Raw genomic sequence first — 17,500 nt, 5'->3', positions numbered from 1 at the left:
CGCGAAGACCGCCTCCTCCGGTATCCCAGGGTGCTTTGGGGTCTGGTTGCCGCCGCTGGGGGTTCTGGGAAATGTGTCCTGGTGTTGCGACCTTTGACCTGGAGACTGTTTGACAGGCAGGCAGAACAATGAGTTAATAGCATGTAAATATGAAATAAATGCTTAAACATGTAGCTAGGTGTAATGTTAGAGACCACAGAAGACATGTAAATATGAAATAAATGCTTAAACATGTAGCTAGGTGTAATGTTAGAGTCCACAGAAGACATGTACATATGAAATACATGCTTAAACATGTAGCTAGGTGTAATGTTAGAGACCACAGAAGACATGTACATATGAAATAAATGCTTAAACATGTAGCTGGGTGTAATGTTAGAGACCACAGAAGACATGTACATATGAAATAAATGCTTAAACATGTAGCTAGGTGTAATGTTAGAGACCACAGAAGACATGTAAATATGAAATAAATGCTTAAACATGTAGCTAGGCTTAATGGTAGAGTCCACAGAAGACATGTACATATGAAATACATGCTTAAACATGTAGCTAGGTGTAATGTTAGAGTCCACAGAAGACATGTAAATATGAAATAAATGCTTAAACATGTAGCTAGGTGTAATGTTAGAGACCACAGAAGACATGTAAATATGAAATAAATGCTTAAAGGGGCACTTCACCCTTTTTGCCAAAAAATATATATCAATGACGTTTATAAGATTTAGAACACTTTCCTGGCATTATTTTTTGTGTAATCTCTGGGTTTAGATATTTTAGATTAATGGGTGGCTCTGACGTCAGAGACACTCTTCCGTATTGCTACCGGACTACATTGTCTCCTCACACTGCAGCTATAGACCAGCCCCACGGACACTGTTCCACCTACCTACAACCTTCGTTGACTCCACCCCCACATGCGCATTTGTTATTGTGTTTGTGTCATGTTGCCGGTCAGCAGAGCAGCACCAGAGTATACAGAAAAAAACAACTCAGAGGAGACGCTCTGTGTAGTGTTGCCACAGCGCGTTATGGTGATTCTCAGTCACTCGCTCCCATGCAGTAATAAGAAGGGGCAGCCGACTGAGCTATAGGAACAGGAAAGCAAGACACTGAAACCTGGTGTCTGGAAGGGCGCTAGGCTCAGCTCATTGGTCAGTACTCTTCATAGGCATGCAGCAGAGCCAATCACTATGCAGTATCGTATCTTAGCAACTATTTCACCACGCTCCGGTCCACAACATTGAAAAAACAAATGGATGCTGTTGACAGCCAAAAATCTTATCTACCTCAGAGTCAGAAAGTTCTAGTAGTGAGATAGAACTAAAAAAGAAGAAAAACTAGAAAAAGTGCCCTTCCGGGCACAGGTCTCCACCAGGAGGATAGGAGTGTGTGTGATGTTTGGCAAAATGTTTAGGAGGATTTTTTTTCCTTCATTTTGTTGAGGAAATGCAGAGCCAGATCACTCATAGCATCTCTGAGGATAGAATTCTGGATGAGCAGGACATGTGCAGCATTTTGTACAAAACGGGCCACTCCTGAAAACTTTGGAAGGCAATCTTAGCCAATCAGTGTACAATCTGAGAAATCCAACAGACTCGTCTTGATCACATGACTACAGAGATCATGTGTACCGATTTGAGGCATTTTGTTCCAAAAATGTGTTTTGCAAAAATCAACCTGTTGGTGGCGCTATAACAGGCCAATGTGAAAAGGGTGGGATATATTCCTCAGCCTAGTAAGAAAATGTGTGAAAGATTTCACGTAAATTGCATGATGCGTTCATGATTTGAGGCTATTGTTCAAAACGGGGCAATCTTGCAAACTGTGAAAGCCAATTATAGCCAATTAGGATGGAATATGAAATATCAGACAGATCCGACTTGAGCACATGACCATAGAGATACTGTGTAACGATGTGTGAGATTTTTGGACAGAATCTGGAGGAGTAATATCAAAAAAATTGTTTTACAAAAGTCGGCCTCCTGGTGGCGCTATAAAAGGCAGATGCGGAAAATGCAGGTCAAAGGTTTGTCCTTGGCCTCTAGGGAGTGTGCATGCAACGTTTCACGCAGATCTGTGCAGTTTTAGGTAAAAAATGTGAAAAGCTGCCTCATGGTGGCGCTATAACAGGCCGTTCTGGAAAATGTGGGGCAGAGGTTCATCGTTGGCATCCAGGGAGTGTGTGTGCAAAGTTTGGCATCGACCGGGTTAACGGTGCCGGAGATTAGCTGTACACAGACGGACGGACGGAAGGAAGGACGGACGGACGGACACACGGACGGAGTGCAAAACATACTCTCTCCCCATGCCTTCGGCCTGGTGGAGACAACTAAGTGCAGAGCTGAGTGGGAAAAAGATTTGGTGGATTTTTATGAAACAAAAGCTTTGCAGTTTGAAAGTGGATATTCAAGCTTTCCCTACAGCTGCAATGTTGGTGAGTTTAATGTTGTTTAATATAAGCAGATGCAAATTGGATGAATGGGGAGTTAATGGATGGTTTATGGCAAGTCACTTCATATCATTATAATAAATCTAGAGTTGGGGGGGGGGGGATTCGTGGCAACATAGCGCGTCTCTCTGGTGCTGCTCTGCCGACGACGGCGACATGACACAAACACAATAACAAATGCGCATGTGGGGGTGCGGTCAACGAAGGTTGTAGGTGGAACAAATCGCAGTGTCCTGGGGCTGGTCGCAGTGTCCAAATCGCAGTGTCCTGGGGCTGTGTTTTGGGGCTGGTCTAGCTGCATTGTGAGGAGACAACTGTAGTCCGGAAGTGAAGTAGAACAGTGTCTCTGACGTCAGAGCCACCCGTTAATCTAAAATATCTAAACCCAGAGATTACACAAAAGATAACGCCAGGAAAGTGTTCTAAATCTTATAAACGTCATTGATATATATGTTTTGGCAAAAAGGGTGAAGTGTCCCTTTAAACATGTAGCTTAAAACTTAGCCTGCCGCCATTAATTAATCCCTCGATTGCGTATTGCCATGGTTTAATCACGCGTGACACTTACTTTGAAGAGCCAAATATCCGTATCGCATTTTACTATGAAACCATTCCGTGTGTGTTGACGAAGCTGTGTGCTCGTTCTCTCGGGCGGTGGTGGAAAAAGTGGACCGCGAGTATCACAGCGCCTGCTACAGGCCGTTGAAAACGCTTGTCTGGGACAAAGCGTCCTCTGCAATGTCGCTTCTGTGAGATAAAGCCGTCTGAAACCAGAGCCGGCAATGTAAGTGGATGCGCGCGCATTTTCAAAATGGCCGCGCCCATTGTGTCAGAAGCATAACAAAGCTAACTGACGGTAGATTTCGATACGATCGTATTAAAACATGCATTAATGAATACATCGCTGTTAAAACGGCTTTTCCGTTTGTGGCAGGCTACAAGATTCTACGTTTTAAAATTCCTATGTTCCTGGCGGGTAAACGATTAATGTTAGAGACCACAGAAGACATGTAAATATGAAATAAATGCTTACACATGTAGCTAGGTGTAATGTTAGAGTCCACAGAATACATGTAAATATTAAATAAATGCTTAAACATGTAGCTTAATGTTAGAGACCACAGAAGACATGTAAATATGAAATAAATGCTTAAACATGTAGCTAGGTGTAATGTTAGAGTCCACAGAAGACATGTACATATGAAATAATGCTTAAACATGTAGCTAGGTGTAATGTTAGAGACCACAGAAGACATGTAAATATGAAATAAATGCTTAAACATGTAGCTAGGTGTAATGTTAGAGTCCACAGAAGACATGTAAATATGAAATAAATGCTTAAACATGTAGCTTAATGTTAGAGACCACAGAAGACATGTAAATATGAAATAAATGCTTAAACGTGTAGCTAGGTGTAATGTTAGAGTCCACAGAAGACATGTAAATATGAAATAAATGCTTAAACATGTAGCTAGGTGTAATGTTAGAGTCCACAGAAGACATGTAAATATGAAATAAATGCTTAAACATGTAGCTAGGTGTAATGTTAGAGACCACAGAAGACATGTAAATATGAAATAAATGCTTAAACATGTAGCTAGGTGTAATGTTAGAGTCCACAGAAGTGAACCTTTCAAGCCTGTTTTCTCAACTCGCTGTTTCTCTGCAAGACATTACTCTATAAGCCATATCTCCAAAACTGGTGGGTCAACCACCAATATGTCAATTTGAAGCTATGATTCCCTGCTTTCATATGACATGACAAAAAAACAAAAAATAAAAAATGTATCCAATGGCAGGCCCTCAGTCAAATCTGGTCACATTTGATGCTCCTCAAAACCCACTGTACAATTAAGACTGTCACAAATTGTGGTTGGTCAGTTCAGATGCTAATTGTGGTTGGTCAGACGGATGACGTGCGTGCGTACCTGGTGGTGGATCATGGGTTCGATCCCGGCTCCGCTGGCCGGTGGTCCTGCTCCGCCCGCAGGCCTGAGGGCTCCGGGGTCGGGCGGTCTGAGGGAATAGGATAGAATACGGTATCCGTCATTTTAACCCATTCTGGGCGGGAACCCCTTTTGGTGTTTTAAGCATTGTGTTATACTTTAGCTACTGAAAAACAGCAGATCTACAAGCTCTGTCTGCTATTTTTGAAAAATCGTGAAAATGTGGCGCAAATCTTTGAATATATATTCTTTCAGGGCGAACGTTTTTTAACTCAAATCTTTGATTCTGGGGCGGTCCCTGGAACAACATATTTTCAGATGGGGGTCGGTGGTCAATTTATAATTTTTGGGGTCCTTGACATGAAATAGTTTGAGAACCACTGACAGAAACATAGGTTTTTAAAGAAAACTGTCAGGATTTAGAAGATCTGGTGTCGAAATGGGTTAATATCTTCACACATTTATCTAGAGTATAGGAAGAAAATCCAAGCTTATCCAGTACCCGGTATCGATAAGCTTTGGGCTTATCCAGTACCCGGTATCAATAAGCTTTGGGCTTATCCAGTACCCGGTATCGATAAGCTTTGGGCTTATCCAGTACCCGGTATCAATAGGCTTTGGGCTTATCCAGTACCCGGTATCAATAAGCTTTGGGCTTATCCAGTACCCGGTATCGATAAGCTTTGGGCTTATCCAGTACCCGGTATCGATAAGCTTTGGGCTTATCCAGCACCCGGTATCGATAAGCTTTGGGCTTATCGAGCACCTGGTATCGATAAGCTTTGGGCTTATCCAGCACCCGGTATCGATAAGCTTTGGGCTTATCCAGCACCCGGTATCGATAAGCTTTGGGCTTATCCAGCACCCGGTATCGATAAGCTTTGGGCTTATCCAGCACCCGGTATCGATAAGCTTTGGGCTTATCCAGCACCCGGTATCGATAAGCTTTGGGCTTATCCAGCACCCGGTATCGATAAGCTTGGGGCTCATCCAGTACCCGGTATCCATAAGCTTTGGGCTTATCCAGCACCCGGTATCCATAAGCTTTGGGCTTATCCAGCACCCGGTATCGATAAGCTTTGGGCTTATCGAGCACCCGGTATCAATAAGCTTTGGGCTTATCGAGCACCCGGTATCAATAAGCTTTGGACTTATCCAGTACCCGGTATCAATAAGCTTTGGGCTTATCCAGTACCCGGTATCAATAAGCTTAACTACCTCAATCTGGGGAGGAACAAGGTCAAATGAACTCCCTGAATCTGGGAGGAACAAGGTCAAATTAACTACCTGAATCTGGGAGGAACAAGGTCAAATTAACTCCCTGAATCTGGGAGGAACACGGTCAAATTAACTCCCTGAATCTGGGAGGAACAAGGTCAAATTAACTCCCTGAATCTGGGAGGAACAAGGTCAAATTAACTACCTGAATCTGGGAGGAACAAGGTCAAATTAACTCCCTGAATCTGGGAGGAACAATGTCAAATTAACTCCCTGAATCTGGGAGGAACAAGGTCACATGACCTACCTGAGCGTCCCAGAGGACGTGGCTGTGTACGGCTCCCGTGACGACGTCGCCCCCTGCTGGTGGTGGTGGTGGTAGGTGTCGGCGCTCCTCTGGCTCCCCGGGGATTGTGGGTAGCGGTCCGACGGCAGCACGCCGGCGGTGGGGGCGAAGGGGTCGAGGGGGGAGGGGGGGTGGTGGGAGGGGGAAACCCTCCGATTGGACGACGACGCCTGCGGCCCAAACTGGTCCAATCGCAGCGCAGCATTGGCGGCGGCAGCGGGGGGAGGAGCCAGGTAGGAAGGGTCCGAGTGGGGTCGAGGGGAGGAGCCGTAGGGGTCGTGGGGTCGAGGTGAGGAGCCGTATGGGTCGTGTGGTCGAGGGGAGGAGCCATATGGGTCGTGGGGTCGTGGGGAGGAGCCATATGGGTCGTGGGGTCGAGGGGAGGAGCCGTATGGGTCGGGGGAAGGTCGGGACGAGGCAAAGGGGGTGGGGCTCCGGTGGGGGGAGGAGTCCTGGGGGGGCTGGAGGTGGGGGGGCATGGGGGTCTTGAACTCTGACATCATCATCCTATGGTGGTGGGGGGGTGCGGTGGAGTGTCTGGACGAAAGGTCAGAGGTCATTCCTGAGGGGGGGCTCATCACCCCCCCGCGGGGTCCTAGGGAGCAGAGGTCAAGAGGTCAGGATTGCATATTTACCTGGATTTATATACTGGGTCAGTTCTATCTTAACGCTTTGGCTGCCATCTACGCGATATCGCGTACTTAATCCCATTATATCGATATGTACTGTACTGGGATCAGTTTAAGGCTGTACTGGGATCAGTTTAAGGCTGTACTGGGATCACTTTAAGGCTGTACTGGGATCACTTTAAGGCTGTACTGGGATCAGTTTAAGGCTGTACTGGGATCAGTTTAAGGCTGTACTGGGATCACTTTAAGGCTGTACTGGGATCAGTTTAAGGCTGTACTGGGATCAGTTTAAGGCTGTACTGGGATCACTTTAAGGCTGTACTGGGATCACTTTAAGGCTGTACTGGGATCACTTTAAGGCTGTACTGGGATCAGTTTAAGGCTGTACTGGGATCAGTGTAAGGCTGTACTGGGATCAGTGTAAGTCTGTACTGGGATCAGTTAGAGGCTGTACTGGGATCACTTTAAGGCTGTACTGGGATCAGTTTAAGGCTGTACCGGGATCAGTTAAACTGTACACTGGCAATAGTCAGGACACAACTCACCCTGCTGCTGTGACATCACAGGTCTGGGCGGAGTCTGTTGCTGCTGTGACATCACAGGTCTGGGCGGGGTCTGCTGTTGCTGTGACATCACGGGCCTGGAGGGGTCGGCGGGGGACGGAGGCCCCAGTGCATCGTGGGCCGGCGAGGCGCTCAGAGAGCCGTGACGTTGCTGGGGGGGCGTGGCCGGGGGGCGGTCCCAGGGCGAGGAGGGGCGGGGGGAGGGCGAGTGGGGGTGGTGGGGGGAGAACCCGGAGGGGGGCGGGACTTGTGGCCGGAGGAAGACGTCATCGTGTGGGTGTGGCCTGACCTGGAAGGTTATTATTATTGTTTACTAAAAATAACAATCAATAAAATGAAACGTTTTTGTTTAACTGACCTAAAAAACGATAACTAACTGAAACTCTAATGTGTGTTTACAAAACTAACAGAAATTATAGACAAAATGCCCTTAGTTTTCATTTTTGTCCATTTTTTTTCTTCGTTTTTGTCCATTTATTTATATGCTTAATCTGTAAGTGAATACCGTATTTATTTATTTTAAATGTTTCTTGAGTTTTAGTTTTTAAGTCAGGTGTGGGATTGAAAAGGGCAGAAAGAAACTAACAATACAAATAATAAAAACTAAACTAAAACTAGCAAAACGTGCTCTCAAAACTAACTGAAACTAAACTATAGAGGGTATGCGCATGACATCATCATCATCATCATACCTGGAAGTTATGCGGGAACGCCTACCGAGTGGCAAAAAACTACTTTCTGGCCTTGACAGCCCATATGTGACTGAGGGACTGCCATTGGATTTTTTTGAATTTTCCTTTTTTCATGTCATATGAAAGCAGGGAATCGTAGCTTCAAATTGACATATTGGTTGTTCAGTTTGACCCACCAGTTTTGGAGATACGGCTTATAGAGTAATGTCTTGCAGAGAAACAGCGAGTTGAGAAAACCGGCTTGAAAGGTTCACTTCTGTGGACTCTAACATTACACCTAGCTACATGTTTAAGCATTTATTTCATATTTACATGTCTTCTGTGGTCTCTAACATTACACCTAGCTACATGTTTAAGCATTTATTTCATATTTACATGTCTTCTGTGGTCTCTAACATTACACCTAGCTACATGTTTAAGCATTTATTTCATATTTACATGTCTTCTGTGGACTCTAACATTACACCTAGCTACATGTTTAAGCATTTATTTCATATTTACATGTCTGCTGTGGTCTCTAACTTTACACCTAGCTACATGTTTAAGCATTTATTTCATATTTACATGTCTTCTGTGGTCTCTAACATTACACCTAGCTACATGTTTAAGCATTTATTTCATATTTACATGTCTTCTGTGGACTCTAACATTACACCTAGCTACATGTTTAAGCATTTATTTCATATTTACATGTCTGCTGTGGTCTCTAACTTTACACCTAGCTACATGTTGAAGCATTTATTTCATATTTACATGTCTGCTGTGGTCTCTAACATTACACCTAGCTACATGTTTAAGCATTTATTTCATATGTACATGTCGATTTCAGCTCTGACATTGACACTCTAGTATGTGAAAAGTCTGCCTGTGCTATTAACTCATTTTGAAAAAATGAGTTAATAGTGCTTTTGTCCTCTGGTGAAAAGCTGTAATTTGCGCGATGGCAGTCTCTCAGTGACGGCAGTCTCTCAGATGGCAGTCTCTCAGTCAGTCTCTCAGTCTCTCAGTGACGGCAGTCTCTCAGATGGCAGTCTCTCAGTCAGTCTCTCAGATGGCAGTCTCTCAGTCAGTCTCTCAGATGGCAGTATCTCAGTCAGTCTCTCAGTCTCTCAGATGGCAGTCTCTCAGTCAGTCTCTCAGTCAGTCTCTCAGATGGCAGTATCTCAGTCAGTCTCTCAGTCTCTCAGATGGCAGTCTCTCAGTCAGTCTCTCAGTCAGTATCTCAGTCAGTCTCTCAGTCTCTCAGATGGCAGTCTCTCAGTCAGTCTCTCAGTCAGTCTCTCAGTCAGTCTCTCAGTCAGTCTCTCAGTCAGTCTCTCAGTCAGTCTCTCAGTCAGTATCTCAGTCAGTCTCTCAGTCTCTCAGATGGCAGTCTCTCAGTCAGTCTCTCAGTCAGTCTCTCAGTCAGTCTCTCAGTCAGTCTCTCAGTCAGTATCTCAGTCAGTCTCTCAGTCTCTCAGATGGCAGTCTCTCAGTCTCTCAGATGGCAGTCTCTCAGTCAGTCTCTCAGTCAGTCTCTCAGTCAGTATCTCAGTCTCTCAGATAGCAGTCTCTCAGTCAGTATCTCAGTCTCTCAGATGGCAGTCTCTCAGTCAGTCTCTCAGTCAGTCTCTCAGTCAGTATCTCAGTCTCTCAGATAGCAGTCTCTCAGTCAGTATCTCAGTCTCTCAGATGGCAGTCTCTCAGTCAGTATCTCAGTCAGTCTCTCAGTCTCTCAGATGGCAGTCTCTCAGTCAGTCTCTCAGTCTCTCAGATGGCAGTCTCTCAGTCAGTCTCTCAGTCAGTCTCTCAGTCAGTATCTCAGTCTCTCAGATAGCAGTCTCTCAGTCAGTATCTCAGTCTCTCAGATGGCAGTCTCTCAGTCAGTATCTCAGTCTCTCAGATGGCAGTCTCTCAGTCAGTCTCTCAGTCTCTCAGATGGCAGTCTCTCAGTCAGTCTCTCAGTCAAATCTGGTCACCCACACAGAAACGTCCTCTCTGATTGCATTACATTACTTTAAAGGAGCATTCAGTGATTTGGGTGATTTGGAAAAAAACCCGGTCCACCCGGTAACAAGATGTGCACATGCACACGCTCTACAGTGGGGGAAGTACAACTGACCAACAGCACGTGCACCAATGCCCGCCCCACTCGATCATGATTGGAAGAAGGCCCCTCTCATCCTGATTGGATGAAGGCTTTGCCACCCAAAGCCCAAACCGAAACTAGGGTTTTTTGACCCCAGGGGCTCACTGGGGACAGGGAGGAACTCCTTATATGGTCAGCACACTTTATAGTAGGGAGGATTATCCAAAAAATAAGAAAAAATAAGTGATATTTGAATTAAGTGAAATCACTGAATATACCTTTAAACAACTTTTGCCACTCCATCTGCCATTCACGTCATGCCTGCGCATACCCTCTATTATGAAAAATCACACCCATGTGCAGTGAGGGGTTCTCTTATCAACATACAAACATCATCTCATTCCGGCCAAACGCAATTTGCGTACCTCAACATTTCCGTCCTCGACAACAACCCAAAACTGTTATGACCCTTACCTGGAGAGGGGAAGCCCCGCCCCCGGGGTGGGCGGGGCTCCGGCTCCCCGCCTCAGGGGAGACTCCGCCTCCTCCTCCCCCCACCATGGGATGGTTGCCTAGCAACGTGTGGTGCTGTTGTTGCCGTTGCTGCATGTCGCTCTTCACCTGCTCCAGTTTCTGACACGCCTCGATCTTGGCCTGCTCCTTGTTCTGCTGTCGCTGGATCTGAGGGAGAGATATACGAGTTTAAACGTTTTTTACACCGTCTGGATCTGAAGGAGAAATATACACGATTAAATTAGGGATGCACGACATGATCGGCAGCGTATCGGAATCGTCCGTAGTAAAAATGCCATGTCGGATCGGTCTCAAAATAACCATTATTTCCACCGATATTGATGAGGCATTAACCCATTTTGACCTGAGATCAGATCCTAAAAAGGTCTTCTACATCCTGACAGTTTTCTGAAAAAGCTATGTTTCTATGTCAGTCGTTCTTCGATTTTTCAAAAATAGCATATCTACAAGCTCGTAGCGCGCCACTCGGTGGCGCGCTACGAGCTGGTAGGTCTGCTATTTTTCAATAGCTAAAGCATAACATAATGCTAACACCAAAAGGGGTTCCCGCCCCAAAATGGGTTAATAGTGTGACCGTCGATGGCGAAATTCTACATTTAATGTGTGCACTCATCTCATTCCGTAGTGAAAACAGACACTTGGACAAATAGTATATTGTCTGTCGGAAGGAAACCTCATAACTCCATTTTTGAGGTTTTTGATTTTTTTTTCTCCATAAATCAGTGCTATTGAACACCCTTTACGTCTGTGTGTTGTTTCATAAATCAGTGCTATTGAACACCCTTTACGTATGTGTGTTGTTTCATATATCAGTGCTATTGAACACCCTTTACGTCTGTGTGTTGTTTCATAAATCAGTGCTATTGAACACCCTTTACGTATGTGTGTTGTTTCATAAATCAGTGCTATTGAACACCCTTTACGTCTGTGTGTTGTTTCATAAATCAGTGCTATTGAACACCCTTTACGTCTGTGTGTTGTTTCATAAATCAGTGCTATTGAACACCCTTTACGGCTGTGTGTTGTTTCATAAATCAGTGCTATTGAACACCCTTTACGTCTGTGTGTTGTTTCATAAATCAGTGCTATTGAACACCCTTTACGTCTGTGTGTTGTTTCATACATCAGTGCTATTGAACACCCTTTATGTCTGTGTGTTGTTTCATACATCAGTGCTATTGAACACCCTTTACGTCTGTGTGTTGTTTCATAAATCAGTGCTATTGAACACCCTTTACGTCTGTGTGTTGTTTCATAAATCAGTGCTATTGAACACCCTTTACGTATGTGTGTCGTTTCATAAATCAGTGCTATTGAACACCCTTTACGTCTGTGTGTTGTTTCGAAAATATTGAACCAATGGAAAGTAGTAAAAAACCTCTTAACTCCATTGGACCCTCAAACTGTCTGCTAAAGCAGCTAACTCCACCACCACTCCCCCATCTCAAACTGCCTGCTAAAGCAGCTAACTCCACCACCACTCCCCCTCTCAAACTGTCTGCTAAAGCAGCTAACTCCACCACCTCTCCCCCTCTCAAACTGTCTGCTAAAGCAGCTAACTCCACCACATCTCCCTCTCAAACTGTCTGCTATAAAGCAGTTAACTCCACCACCACTCCCCCTCTCAAACTGTCTGCTATAAAGCAGCTAACTCCACCACCACTCCCCCTCTCAAACTGTCTGCTAAAGCAGCTAACTCCACCACCTCTCCCCCTCTCAAACTGTCTGCTAAAGCAGCTAACTCCACCACATCTCCCTCTCAAACTGTCTGCTATAAAGCAGTTAACTCCACCACCACTCCCCCTCTCAAACTGTCTGCTATAAAGCAGCTAACTCCACCACCTCTCCCCATCTCAAACTGTCTGCTAAAGCAGCTAACTCCACCACCACTCCCCCTCTCAAACTGTCTGCTAAAGCAGCTAACTCCACCACCTCTCCCCCTCTCAAACTGTCTGCTATAAAGCAGCTAACTCCACCACCTCTCCCCCTCTCAAACTGTCTGCTATAAAGCAGCTAACTCCACCACCTCTCCCCCTCTCAAACTGTCTGCTATAAAGCAGCTAACTCCACCACCTCTCCCCCTCTCAAACTGTCTGCTAAAGCAGCTAACTCCACCACCTCTCCCCCTCTCAAACTGTCTGCTATAAAGCAGCTAACTCCACCACCACTCCCCCTCTCAAACTGTCTGCTATAAAGCAGCTAACTCCACCACCTCTCCCCCTCTCAAACTGTCTGCTAAAGCAGCTAACTCCACCACCTCTCCCCCTCTCAAACTGTCTGCTAAAGCAGCTAACTCCACCACCTCTCCCCCTCTCAAACTGTCTGCTATAAAGCAGCTAACTCCACCACCACTCCCCCTCTCATGGAAGTAATTGACAATATATAAACTCACAACACCAACTTTGATGAGGCAGTATTGCTTTGTTTTTAAAATATAAGGTTTTCTCAATTTCCTGAAAAATGTGTAATTTTAATTTCCTGAAAAATTAACATTTTGGATTTAAGAGGTTTCTTCCCGACAGCAGAGATATGTATTAACCCCTTCTGGACGGGAACCCGTTTTGGAGTTTTAACTAAGCATTGTTATACTTTAGCTATTGAAAAATAGCAGATCTACAAGCTCATAGCGCACCACCGAGTGGCGCGCTACGAGCTTGTAGGTCTGCTATTTTTGAAAAATTGTAAAAATGCGGCACAAATCTTTGAATATATATTCTTTCAGAGCAAACGTTTTTTTTATTTCGACGTCAGGCCTAAATGGGTTAATTGATTGGTTTCCATCGCGGTCTTCTGTATAATATCGGAATCGGTCAGAATCGGCGTCGGGAGATACTCCGCAAGTAACTGGAGATCGGTCATAATGTCATCATCGTGCACCCCCAAGAATATTTAAATATTTAAACCTCCTGGATCTGAAGGATAAATATACATTTGAACCTTTATGGCATGTTCTGTCTGTCTGTCAGTGAGTGAGTGGTTTAATGTGATGGGTGACTTTCTACATTAACATGCAGGGGGACAATCCTGAAACAACACCTGCTATCCCAAAACAACACGTTATTCCTCACAGGACACTAACATTATGGACTCGTATATATATGGAATAATCTACTGGTGTGTTAGCACCTCTGATGTCTTCAAAAAGATTCCCCTAATCCTTAAAGGACAACTAAACGATTCCCCTAATCCTTAAAGGACAACTAAACGATTCCCCTGATCCTTAAAGGACAACTAAACGATTCCCCTAATCCTTAAAGTACAACTAAACGATTCCCCTAATCCTTAAAGGACAACTAAACGATTCCCCTAATCCTTAAAGGACCTCTGATGTCTTCAAAACGATTCCCCTAATCCTTAAAGGACAACTAAACGATTCCCCTGATCCTTAAAGGACAACTAAACGATTCCCCTGATCCTTCAAGGACAACTAAACGATTCCCCTAATCCTTAAAGGACAACTAAACGATTCCCCTGATCCTTAAAGGACAACTAAACGATTCCCCTGATCCTTAAAGGACAACTAAACGATTCCCCTGATCCTTCAAGGACAACTAAACGATTCCCCTGATCCTTGAAGGACAACTAAACGATTCCCCTGATCCTTAAAGGACAACTAAACGATTCCCCTGATCCTTAAAGGACAACTAAACGATTGCCCTGATCCTTAAAGGACAACTAAACGATTCCCCTAATCCTTAAAGGACAACTAAACGATTCCCCTAATCCTTAAAGCACAACTAAACGATTCCCCTAATCCTTAAAGGACAACTAAACGATTCCCCTGATCCTTAAAGGACAACTAAACGATTCCCCTGATCCTTAAAGGACAACTTTAGTTTGTGTTGTTTTTAGGGTGTTATTAGAGAAAGTAAAAGATGAGTCTTAGTTGTTTTTCCATTTGCTGCTTTCTTTCGTTTTAGGGAATTTAGCTGTTTTTGACAAGAAATGACATCTGGCTAACAGAAGATCACGGGATCTACTGATTGTGTCAAACTGACATATTGAGCCTCCCGCCCCCCTGTCAAAAACAGCTAAAGTCCCTAAAACGAAAGAAAGCAGCAAATAATAATAACACTCATCTTTTACTTTCTCTAATAACCTAAAAGAACACAAACACTAAGGTTGTCCTTTAAGTAACATAAAGAGCACATGGTGTCCAGCCTAAACGTAACACCTCCAGTCTAGGAGAGAATTCATTCCACCAGGGGGAGCTCTACAAACTTTGTACCGTTTTAGCAGCTGTTGTGAGTCGTCTTTCTAAACGACCGCCATGGTGTTTTGACCTGTTATAAGTCACATTGTCAATAAAGTAATACAAAATATGTTTTTCCACAATCCACGCTAACCGCAAAAATATAACCTCTTCTGATGGCTAACCTCCAGTATTCTGATAGCTAATAGCTAAAACGCTAACCCCCAATATTTTGATAGCGAACAGGCTAACCTCCAGTATTCTGATAGCTAATAGCTAAAACGCTAACCCCCAATATTTTGATAGCGAACAGGCTAACCTCCAGTATTCTGATAGCTAATAGCTAACACGCTAACCCCCAATATTTTGATAGCGAACAGGCTAACCTCCAGTATTCTGATAGCTAATAGCTAACACGCTAACCCCCAATATGTTGATAGCGAACAGGCTAACCTCCAGTATTCTGATAGCTAATAGCTAACACGCTAACCCCCAATATGTTGATAGCGAACAGGCTAACCTCCAGTATTCTGATAGCTAATAGCTAACACACTAACCCCCAATATGTTGATAGCGAACAGGCTAACCTCCAGTATTCTGATAGCTAATAGCTAACACACTAACCCCCAATATTTTGATAGCGAACAGGCTAACCTCAAGTATTCTGATAGCTAATAGCTAACACGCAAAACCCCCAATATTTTGATAGCGAACAGGCTAACCTCCAGTATTCTGATAGCTAATAGCTAACACACTAACCCCCAATATGTTGATAGCGAACAGGCTAACCTCCAGTATTCTGATAGCTAATAGCTAACACACTAACCCCCAATATGTTGATAGCGAACAGGCTAACCTCCAGTATTCTGATAGCTAATAGCTAACACACTAACCCCCAATATGTTGATAGCGAACAGGCTAACCTCCAGTATTCTGATAGCTAATAGCTAACACACTAACCCCCAATATTTTGATAGCGAACAGGCTAACCTCCAGTATTCTGATAGCTAATAGCTAACACGCTAACCCCCAATATGTTGATAGCGAACAGGCTAACCTCCAGTATTCTGATAGCTAATAGCTAACACACTAACCCCCAATATGTTGATAGCGAACAGGCTAACCTCCAGTATTCTGATAGCTAATAGCTAACAGGCTAACTTATGATGCGGCTAACACAAAGAAAATGGGAATCTCGATGGAATCCAGAGAAAAAGGGGTATCACTCAGATGCTAACGGCTAACGCAAACAGGGAAATGGGGAATCCATCTGATGATAATGGCTAACACTAACAGAAAAGTGTAATGTCTCGGATGCTAATGGCTAAAGGCCAACACAAACAGAGAAAAGGGGAATCCCTCTGATGCTATTGGCTAACGGCTAACACAAACATGGAACAGAAGAATCCCTGTGATGCTAATGGCTAACGGCTAACACAAACAGGGGAATCCCTGTGATGCTAACGGCTAACACAAACATGGAACAGAAGAATCCCTGTGATGCTAACGGCTAACACAAACATGGAACAGAAGAATCCCTGTGATGCTAATGGCTAACGGCTAACACAAACGGGGAACAGGGGATCCCTTACCAGAGCCAGTCTTCCAGCTCCGTCTACAGAAGCCTGCCAGGGACATTCTTTAACTTTGCTTTGGGGGAGGGGTCTTTCCTGGGACCTCGGTGGCTCATTAACCTCATTAACCTTTTTAACGACAATTAGCACATCAATTAGCAGATTATCAAACGCATGCATCATTGACCTCACCCTCTTTAACCACAATTAAGACATTAACACTTCAACAAACGCATGCAGTAATTAAACCATTTATAGGCTACGGCATTTATCATGCCCCCTGGTGGTAAGTCAATGAAATGTATAATAATGCATCCATCCAACCAAGTATTTATGTATTCATCCCCCTAGCATGCATCCTACTGGTTACTATGGTTACCAATGGTTGCTAGGCAGGGCGGGAGATTAACACCTCAGTGCAACTAATCGTTTTGCTATGTTTTGAGGAGCGCTAGCCCCTCCCCTAGCCCCTCCCCTAGCCCCTCCCCTAGCCCCCCCCTAGCCCCTCCCTAGCCCCTCCTATACACAGGTTTGTCTTTAGTTCAATGTTTGTTTTGTAAACGCCACATTGACAATGAAGGGAAAATGTAGGTCATAATGTGCCTGATTACGTTATATTAATCAACATGAGTTAGACTTTAATATATTAGCGCCCCTCACTTCACACATGTGTTATTTTTTATTTCCATTCTAAGCCAATATATGGCGGTATTGTTCTGTCATCTGCATCAGTGCTGCAGCGTTACGGTTAAGATGATAATCCCAATGATTGTTGTAACATATATTGTCACAATTATGATTATGATAATTTTTGTATTATTTACTAAAATGCATTAATTTGGCTCCTGATGAGTTGAGTTCCCGCCCTGGGTCCAACTGATGATGGTTAACACACAACTGTCTGTCTGTCTGTCTGTCTGTCTGTCTGTCTGTCTGTCTGTCTGTCTGTCTGTCTGTCTGTCTTTTTAGTGTCTGTTGTTTTAGTCAGTCAGACAGACAGACAGACAGACAGACAGTTAAAAAGCAGGCTATATGTAGATGTGAAGCTCAGTCGCAAGAATTCAGTAAAGTAAAAGTAAGTAAAAATGTACGTAGTTACTTAACACTACTGTTGATCTGTCTGTCTGTCTGTCTATTCGTCTGCCCGCCCGCCCGCCCGCCCGCCCGCCCGCCCGTCCGTCCGTCCGTCCGTCCGTCCGTCCGTCCGTCCGTCCGCCCGTCTGTCTACCTGTCTGTCTACCTGTCTGTCTACCTGTCTGTCTACCTGTCTGTCTACCTGTCTGTCT

General features: G+C 44.4%; 1 protein-coding gene across 1 annotated transcript in view; it reads right to left on the bottom strand.

Moving 5' to 3' along the window:
• Nucleotides 1-17,500, bottom strand: part of LOC306919017 (uncharacterized protein) — a 193,311-nt gene that overhangs the window by 93,122 nt on the left and 82,689 nt on the right. Inside the window, exons 38-44 of the mRNA XM_079531859.1 lie at nucleotides 17,491-17,498; nucleotides 16,233-16,343; nucleotides 10,389-10,595; nucleotides 7,137-7,443; nucleotides 5,924-6,557; nucleotides 4,381-4,468; nucleotides 1-105 (exon numbers count right to left, since the gene is read on the bottom strand). The exon at nucleotides 1-105 is cut by the window's left edge and continues 186 nt beyond it. Of these exons, the coding sequence (XP_079387985.1) occupies nucleotides 1-105; nucleotides 4,381-4,468; nucleotides 5,924-6,557; nucleotides 7,137-7,443; nucleotides 10,389-10,595; nucleotides 16,233-16,343; nucleotides 17,491-17,498 (1,460 nt within the window). The remainder of the gene's footprint in view (nucleotides 106-4,380; nucleotides 4,469-5,923; nucleotides 6,558-7,136; nucleotides 7,444-10,388; nucleotides 10,596-16,232; nucleotides 16,344-17,490; nucleotides 17,499-17,500) is intronic.

This window comes from Electrona antarctica, assembly GCF_951216825.1.
Source record: "Electrona antarctica genome assembly, contig: scaffold_71, whole genome shotgun sequence".
NCBI classification, from domain to species: Eukaryota; Metazoa; Chordata; class Actinopteri; order Myctophiformes; family Myctophidae; genus Electrona; species Electrona antarctica.
The sequence above is the reverse complement of the archived record's forward strand: the minus strand, read 5'-3'. Positions and strand labels throughout refer to the sequence as shown.